Below are 9,489 nucleotides of genomic sequence, written 5' to 3'. Positions count from 1 at the left end.
GTGAAATATGGAGCTGGAAATTTGAAATGGTGACATTGGGGTCGCTGTTAGCGTGTAGTAATGAGATAATAATATATTGAAAATATGTACTAAATAGTTCGAAAAATAGTAAATGGTACTAAATTTGCTTTTTGAAAAATTTTGTGGTCTTTTTGTGGTGAAGGTACCAGAAGGAGTGGACCGATATTGCTTATCTCCGAACTCGATCTAAGTTTGATAATAATATTACGATGTACCAAGTCGTATATTTATCGTGCGCACCAGCCAGACAGACGGACGGACGAAGATCTCTAGATCGACCCCAAATGTTTGAAACGGATTTGGTCTAAAAGACCTTGGGTCTAAAACCTTTATTTCGACGAGGCACGTTTTCGTCGTATCAAATGATATATACCCATTGTAGCCATATGTCTGAGGGTATAAAAAATTAAATAAATTTTGAAAGTGCACGTTTTCTGCTAGGAAGACGTTGCAAGTAGTTAAAAAAATTACGAATTTTAACAGCTTTTCAATTAGATCGAGTTTGGAGATAAGCAATATCGGCCCACTCCTTCTAGTACCTTCTCCAACAAAGGGTCAACATTTAGAATAATTATAACTCTCAAAAAATTTTCGTCTCTCTCTCATAAAATCCTAACAGGATTTTTTGTCAGGAAGTCGAAGATTTCTGATGATAAGGAGATCAGTGAAAAACAGTTTATAAAATAAAACAGGATATTTTTGGTAAGCAGAGCCATGAAATGATGTTTTTAAGCAATCCTCGATTCTGGTCAACATATAAATGAGTTTTGGACAAAAGGCTCTCAGATTTCGTTAATAAATACACGATGATTCGTTAGGAGATAAATAAATAAAATGTTTCAAAAATCCATGGTTTTGGTCAGGGGAACATTTCCACAAACAGACTGTAGGATTGTTGATGTCTTGAAAAAATTCTCTTTGAAAATCCAAGAACGTTTTCAGAATATTTGGTCATGAGGGCTTAAAAACCTTGCAAAATATATATTTAAAAAATCCCAAATTTTAACATAAGAGAAAAACTTCTGGAAAAAATGTATTTAAAAAAATCCGCAGCATGTCCTTGAAATTATGTTCAAAGTTCACAATTCTGTGTTTGGGATGCCTTCAAGCTTTTACTATTTTTGGCAGGAAGTTCTTAAGAAAATATTTTTAAATACATTTTGTCACCGGATCCAAGTTTAAAAAACGTGTATGGTGACCAAATCACAGATTTCGAATAAGCGTTATATACCATGATGTTTGCAAAAATTTAACGTATTTGTTAGGAAAGAAGGTAGGAACAGAAAACTGACCCTTTGTTAAAAAGAAACTAAATATAGGATTTGGATTTCAAAATATCAGCGGATCATTTATCCTTTTATAAGATTTATATTTCAAAATCTACCTTAATAAGAGTGGGGAAATATGTTCTTAAATTTATATTTACCCTAAATTCAAAATTTTTTGACTGACCAAATTTAAAGAAATTGGGCGAATCATTTGAAATATTATTAGAGTTAAAACTACGCAAAATTGGCCGTTTTTTATTTGGCCTTAATTCGATGAGTCAGATATTTGCCCATAATAAAATATTACTAAACCTCTGTACCCATAAGGATTAGAAAACCATTAACTTTCTGCACATATCCTTACGTTTGAATATTTGAAGAACTCTGCAATGAATCGTCTGGAATTCCGCATGTTTAAGGTAGAAAATTTCAATGGTACCAGTGTGCTTTTCTATTGTCTAAATGGCAGCAGTTGATATGATCAGTGAGAACATAGATGTATGAGGTCCTGAAGGCACTCAAGCTTTCATATCAAAAATTCTTACGGAACATAAATGTCTTGAGAATACAAGTCTGAAGTCCAGATTTCCATGCATAGGGTACAATCGCTATCTGTAAATACAAACACCACCAACTCCGGTGGTTAGCAACACTCTAGCAATCAACCCCCTCTTCAAAATGCAATTGGTTCAAATTTATAAAAACTGAAAAAAAAAACGAAAAAAAAAAATAGTTCGCAAACAATAGAGTGTGAATGTGGAGCTTTCATGATTGTTGTTGGTTTTGTTAAACTATTTTTCTGTTGTTATTGTTATTTTGTAAAAAAAAATAAGTTTATTTATATTCGAATGCACATATTATGGCCGACGTCGTTGTTGCTGTTGGTATGTTTCTGCAGCGCTTCATTTGTGAATGTTATGTTTTGTCTGCGTCTGTCTGACGGTGCAACAGTTGCAGCTACCACCATTACCACCACCGTTCGGCCATACATTTCGATTTACCCCTTGTTGGTGGACACACACACATGTATTCGTACATGCATAGCGATTCACTGTTTACTGCTGTTGCTGCTGCTGTTTGCTTACCAGGTTTTGTTTTTGCCTTTTCCACCGTTTGGCTGATGTTTGCCGACTGCATGGATAAAGCCAACAATTTCTTCCTAAATATATAAAAGCAACAAATTTTCATTTGAACAACATTATTCCGCGGTGGAAATTCATTTGGTTAACAACGCTTCTTGTTTGCTAACAACGAACGAAAGAAAAAAACTCAAAAAAAAAAATCCAAAACAGATCAGCTTCGAAATAGTGATCTCCGTTACAAAATAGTTTCAATTTTTCAATTGATTTAAAGAAAAATATATTTAAAAAAATACATAAAAATGGTCCTTAAGGTGAGCGGTGGTGATGAAAGTGCATAAGAAATATTAAAAATATTTTAAAAAAGGACTTGACAAATAAATGAACTAAAGTGTCTCAAAATGAAGAAAAAAATAAATTTAAAAAAAAACAATGGAAAATAAATAAAACTGAAAAAATGCAAATTAAAACAAAAGACTTAAGACACGAACTTGGTGCCATGGAAATAATGCAAAGATTAATAAATTCAACAAAATTCTTGGAGAATAATTATTTCAAAAACAGAACACATGAAATATATGAAGGATACGAATTGGAAATGAAACGTATTTCAAAATCAAATATTTAAATTTCGTGAAAAAAACTATGAGCAATGGACGTTAAATTAAAAAAAAAAAATAAATTAAAAAATATTCTATAAGTGCTAAAATATTAAAATCCATTTTTCCTGTTCTCAACAGTTTGTTATCTTCGCTTCCGCTTTGTGCCTTACCTTGGCCTATCCCCTGGATCATCATTACTACGAAGGTGGCCACGAACAGGCCTACGAAGTAGCACATGATTATGGACATGGCCATCAGATCGAACGTTTGGGTGAGGGCTATGGCCAAGAAGAACATCATGAGGAGCATCATGAAGATGAACATGTTGATTATTATGTAAGTGTGATATTAGCAGGTCGAAGGCTAAAGGACCCGACTGCTTGCCTTGTGGGTAACTAATGTGTGTGCTTTTATTTTAGGCACCCCCCAAATACGCTTTCAAATATGGTGTAAACGATTATCACACCGGTGATGTTAAATCTCAACATGAGACTCGTGAAGGTGATTCCGTAAAGGGTAAGTTTGTCGAAGGGGATTTTTGGAATATTAAAAATGTTATAACTTTCGGATAAGAAATTGGTTAAAATTGATACAATTTACCTAAGCTACTTATGAAAAGACCACAGAATGCGTTTAAATTTCAAATAGCAACAGGGATAGATTTTTTCCACACGAAAAAGGATAACATTAAAAATTATTTCTTACAAATAATCCCGAGGTTATATTTCATATAATTCCGGGTCCAAGCCTGTAATGACACGGGAATCAAATTAGTAATAATAGTTTATATACATAGTTTGAAATATGGGTCACATTAGCAAACAAATTGGGGATGACAATCGACCCAAAGGGGCTGGTTTAGAAGAAAGAATAAGGATTCGATTTCTTAAGACATCTCACAAATCCATTTCCTTGAAACTGCAGGAAAATCTTATTATCGAAATGAACAAATGTTTCCGATTTTCTGAAACTTGTTAAGGAGCACCTCAAACTATCAAGGATATCGAACTCGATTGTTGCAGGATCGAATGCTTAATACCAGTAAACACTGAATATTCTTGTCGCATAATTCTTTATCATTTACGAACACAAAATACCCAATAATTGTTCATGCTGTTCAAGAATCCGTTATAAATATATGAATTATAAAACCAACCTTGAGCTATTTATGCCTAGATATGTTTCACCTATTAAGGTTTAAAAATGTTGTTGCAAAATGGTCAGGCTTTATCCATTTATTTTTGTTTTTATAAAAACAAAGTTTGTTTATTAGTGGTTTAAAAATATCAAACTATAACCACTTTGGCTGGAAGTTGTAGGTTAAGCAATAAGTTTCAGCCGAAGTGGCTTCAATTGGTATTTTAAAAAACGTAATAGGTTACGTCCTTAATGTCAAAATATGAAACGAAATTGACAAATATTTGGAAGTTAATTTTTTGATCCAATTACAATCACAATTGAAAATTAGAGCCAATTCTGTTGAAAATTGGAGCTGTACTCATCGAAATGTCGAACATCTTGAGTGATTATGCTACACCAAATAATCCATCTAAACTGAACATTTTCTCCTGGAAAGATGAGTCTGAAATACCAAATAACGATTGATTCGATTGGTAAACACGAGCACCTGAAATACATATCATCCGAAGATGCTATAACAATAGGAATAGCGGGTATATATTGCAGGAAAGGTCAGATAATATGGACCAATATAGTTAATTTCTGAATATGATCTGGATTTGGATTCGAATATTACATTGTGCTATGATTGGACACATTTGTATTTGGTCGCATTCGCCATTGAGGGTGGGAGAGCAATCTTTGGGTAAAAATATTTAGAGGAGCGAACAGTGATCCAAAAATGGTACCATTTAGTACTTTTCAAAAAATATAGTACACATTTGCAAATCCACAACCAGATTCCAACAGAGACCTTAATATCAAATTTCGGGATTCCAGCTCCATACATCCACTCATTTTATTACACATTTCCAAAACCACCTCCATTTCCCAATCCAAGACACCAACAGTTAAGTATCAAATTTAGTTAAATTTAGTACTTTTCAAACAAATCTCAACCTCAGATATCAACAGTTTTCTAAATATCAAATTTCAGAATTTTATATCACTTCCTTCATCCAATACCAAATATAGTACCCTTCAATACTTTTCGTAAAAATACAGTACACATTTCCGAAACCACCTATATTTACAGACTGCACATGAACCACCCTAATACTAAATTTCAGATTTCAAGCAATAAATGTTCACCCAAAACTAAATTGTACCAAATATAGTACTATTTAGTACTTTTCGAACAAATATAGTACGCATATCGAAAACCAGCTCCTTCTATCAATCACAGACACTAACAATGACATCCATATCAAATTTCAGGATTCCAGCTTAATCCTTTAACCAATCCCAAATATAGTACGATTCAATATTTTCGTAAAATAATGGAACACATTTCCGAAACCGCCTTCATATTTCCAGGCTACACATAAACAGCGATCCTAATATCAACTTTCATATTTCAAACACTATCTGTTCACCCAGTACCAAACTGTACGCATATCCAAGACCAGCTGCTGCAGACACCAACAGTGACGTCCATTTCAAATTTCAGGATTTCAGGTCTATTCATCCACCCAGTACCAAATTTAACACTATCCGTGCAAATATAGTATACATTTTCGAACCCACCTACAAATCTCAACCTCAGATGCCAACAGTTATCTAAATATCAAATTACAGAATTTTATAACTACCTCTTCATTCAATACCAAACGTAATAGTATTCAATACTTTTAGAAGAAATATAGTACGCGTATCCAAAACCAAAGACACCAAGAGTAACATCTATATCAAATTTCTGGATTCCAGCTCAACCCCTTCATCCAATATCAAATTTAGTACTATTTAGTACTTTTCGTACAATTATAGTAACCACATCCAAAACCAACTCCATATCTCAATCCTAGATACCAACAGAGACTTCAACATCAAATTCCAGGTCTACCAAATTTAGTACTTTTCGTACAATTATAGTACACACATTCAAAACCACCTTCATATCTCAACCACAGAAACCAACAGAGACCTAAACATCAAATTTTGGGTTTCCAATATAATGCTTCTACCCAATACCCAATTTAGAACCATTTTGTACAAACCACCTCTATATTTCCCGGCTACACATGAACAGAGAAAATAATGCCAAATTTCAGATTTCTTGCATTATCTGCTCACTCAATACCAAATTGTATCAACTATAGTACTATTCAGTACTCATTTGTGGTACAAAATATTAAATGGTACCAATTTAAAACCTTCGTAACATTTTAGAACTTTTCGTCACATTACTGTGGAATTTCCAAAAACCTTTTGGTACATATATCCTGCACTCCATCGGTGACTCTCATTCAAAATTTCGGTATTCTAGCTCATTCCATTTGTCCAATTCATATATTTAATTTTTAGTGCTAAAAATTAGTAATACTTTTCGAACCCTTTTAGTACGAATTTCCAACCATATCACACGCCTACACACCACAACGGACCCTAGAGTGAAATTTCAAGATTCTAGCTTCAGCCGTTTACACCAGATCTTGTGTTGCAAAAAATATTGGAGGTGTGTGAAATTACATTAAAAGAATCTAATGGTTATTTCGCATTTCCTGAGCGTTTTGTTAATCAAAATGTAGAACCGTTTCTGTGGAAGGTATTAATAGTAAATATTAGGATATGTGAAATTTGAAAACAATCGGATGCTTATGCTCGGAGATATAAATATTCAAAATTTTGACCCGTTGTGGGGGAGGTACCAAAAGGAGAGGTCCGATCCGTCTTCATTCTTCATCTTCATAACAGATCTTCTGTTGATAGAAATATTGAGATGTTTCAATTCCGAATGGAATCGGATATTAATTTCGCGTTTTATGAGCTCCATGGGAATTAAAAATTTTGTCCCTTTGTGGGGGAGGTACCAGAGGAAATGAATCGATATATCCCATCATCACATCACAGCATCTTGTTTCAGTAGAAACAATGTCATGTGTCGGATTTTATGATCGTTTTGGTTATTCAAAATTTCGACGCTTTGTAAGGAAGATACCAGAAAGAGTGAATCGATATATTCCATCTTCACACCACTTCTTGGCGTAACAAAAATATTGTTATATGTATTGATTTTATAATAGTTATAATTATTCAAAGTTTTGACCCTTTGTGGGCGAACCTGACCTAGCACTGATGCAAATATTACGATTTGAAAAGTTGCAGCAAAATCAGATTATCCTTTCACTTTATGTGCAGTAAATTATTTTCTTTGATAGTGTCTACATTTTGTGGGGAAGGTACCAGAAGGACCGATATTGCCCATCTCCGAACTCAATCTAAGTTTGACAATAATATTACGATGTCCTAAGTTTGCACCAAATCGGATACTCCCTTCAAAAGTTATATTGCGCACCAGCCAGACCGACGGACATCGCTAAATGGACTCCAAATGTCTGAAACGGATTTGGTCCAAAGAGACCTAGGATATGAGATGAGGCACGTTTTGGCCGTGTCAAATGATATATACCCTCTCTAGGCATATGGCAGAGGGTATAATGAGACTAAAATTGTCCAAATACGGAATATAGGGAGGTACTAAAAAAAATGTTTGCCCCTGGTGGTCTTATGCAGAATATTAAACGCCACAAAAACTAGAATTTTATTCTGATGAAGAATATATCCGTTGTGGTCCAAAGTGATTATTTTGAGAAATTACAAACGGAATGGCAAAGTTGGACGGTATAAAAACTTAAACATAGAACTATGTTTGTCTCACAATTTGAAGATAGGAATTTGTTTTCAGTTTGCTTCTCGAAAAGGAGCAATGAACCACAAATAGCTTTACTATTAAATTTTTTGTTTTTAATACTCCAGTGTATTTTCAATAGCTCAGACAATAACTTGTTAACTGTCAGTGAAAAAACTGCCAACAAGGGAATAAACTACGTTAACTCTCTAAATAGCTAATTATAAACATTTAAAAGTGCATTTCTTTGTTAATAACATATTTTGTAATTGTTGCGAAAAATACGAGTCATGTAATTTTTCTGCAAGTCAAGTAACACTAATGACTTTTTTGTTTTGGGCAATAATGTTCACGTCTTGGCAATTATGTGTAACTGTAGCAGACAGATGTTATTGTTTATTTTTTGGTTAAATTACAGCAATTATATTAAACAATATTTATTTTCCACATGTATTTGTTTTGATAATTCAAAGACATGCTTTTGTTATGGCTAATCTCTTTTTGTCTTTTTGTTTTTTTTAGGTCAATACTCTTTGGTTGAACCTGATGGCTCGATTCGCACCGTGGACTACACGGCCGACAAGCACAATGGCTTCAATGCTGTTGTACACAAAACTGCCCCCATCCATCATCAGGAAGAGGCCCACGAACATCATTATTAAACGAATGCGATACACACAGACACAGCCACTCTCTCTCTCCCCCTCTCCCTACTCATTCATATGAAATAATTAATCCCTTTAAGGATAAGTTAAAGTAAACCGTGATTATAACGTATTAAATTAATATCTTGGACCTCAAACACTTCCCTCGTGGAGGCTGGTGGAGGCCATAGCAGATAGTTTATGTTAGCTTATCAAATGTCAAGATTTTGTTTTTTTTAGTTTAAATTCTCTTCTTAATTTGTGTTTGTTTTTCTTCGCATATCGTCGACTCTGCTCTGTAAGGCCAAAAAATGAAGTCAATTTTTTTAATAGCGATGCTCCTTTTTTTTAATATGCCATCATCATTCATCTAAGCGCCCATACTCATCAGTACCCAACTCATACTTGTCTAGCCTTATCTTATTTATAGAATGTGTTTAATTTTTGTATTAATTTGTTATTTAATTATTTTTGTATATTTTTCCTCGATTTTTATTATTACTTCTGTGATAGCAAAACCTGCTAAACTGACTCTATTCATTAACCTCATCGTTGCCTTGAACTGAATTTCTAATTAATAAGAAATGTTTTTTATTTTACTGTGAACTAATCAAGGACTCATACAAGCAATGTGTATGCCTTGTGATTTAATTTTACGCTTCTCCCCAAACTAACCCCAAAATGACCTCTATGACCTCGTATAGTCCTTCTTTCCTTCTAACTTAATCATAGACTTTTTCTAGCTGTTAGAATTTCATTTAATCATCATTTTTTTTTTCATTATTGTATCTAATTCATACTAACCCATTAACATTCATAATTTTTAGTCTTGTTTATCTGAAAGAAAAAAAAAAAAAAAAGAAAATTTAAAGCATTGCATTAATTATTGATGATTTCCTATAATAATATAATAAAGAATGATAAATAAATGTTAAATTTTGTTTATTTTTCTATTGGGGGCATCCAGGGAGGATCAGAAATTAGGGGATAACATTTCAAATACAAATATCAAAAGTCCGTTATTCTAACTCCGTTGATATAAATATTAAAAATAATAAGTTAGAAAGC

The 9,489-nt window shown here is 33.3% G+C and overlaps 1 protein-coding gene across 1 annotated transcript; it reads left to right on the top strand.

The window, feature by feature from the left end:
- The first annotated feature begins 2,670 nt into the window (after positions 1 to 2,670).
- LOC101895116 (cuticle protein 19) lies at positions 2,671 to 8,439 on the top strand. Its single transcript, XM_059119833.1, has 4 exons — positions 2,671 to 2,682; positions 3,109 to 3,306; positions 3,390 to 3,486; positions 8,300 to 8,439. Exons 1-4 carry the CDS (start codon positions 2,671 to 2,673, stop codon positions 8,437 to 8,439), a joined length of 447 nt encoding a protein of 148 aa, XP_058975816.1.
- The last annotated feature ends 1,050 nt before the right edge of the window (positions 8,440 to 9,489 follow it).

The sequence above is a fragment of the Musca domestica genome, unplaced genomic scaffold (genome assembly GCF_030504385.1).
Source record: "Musca domestica strain aabys unplaced genomic scaffold, Musca_domestica.polishedcontigs.V.1.1 15, whole genome shotgun sequence".
Lineage (NCBI taxonomy): Eukaryota > Metazoa > Arthropoda > Insecta > Diptera > Muscidae > Musca > Musca domestica.
This window is presented reverse-complemented; position numbering and strand designations above follow the sequence as displayed.

What these genes read in the sequence shown, in the direction of transcription:
- LOC101895116 (XM_059119833.1), top strand. An exon ending in ATGAACATGTTGATTATTAT is followed by an intron (nt 3,307 to 3,389) that starts GTAAGTGTGATA and finishes CTTTTATTTTAG; the next exon opens with GCACCCCCCAAATACGCTTT. An exon ending in TGAAGGTGATTCCGTAAAGG is followed by an intron (nt 3,487 to 8,299) that starts GTAAGTTTGTCG and finishes TGTTTTTTTTAG; the next exon opens with GTCAATACTCTTTGGTTGAA.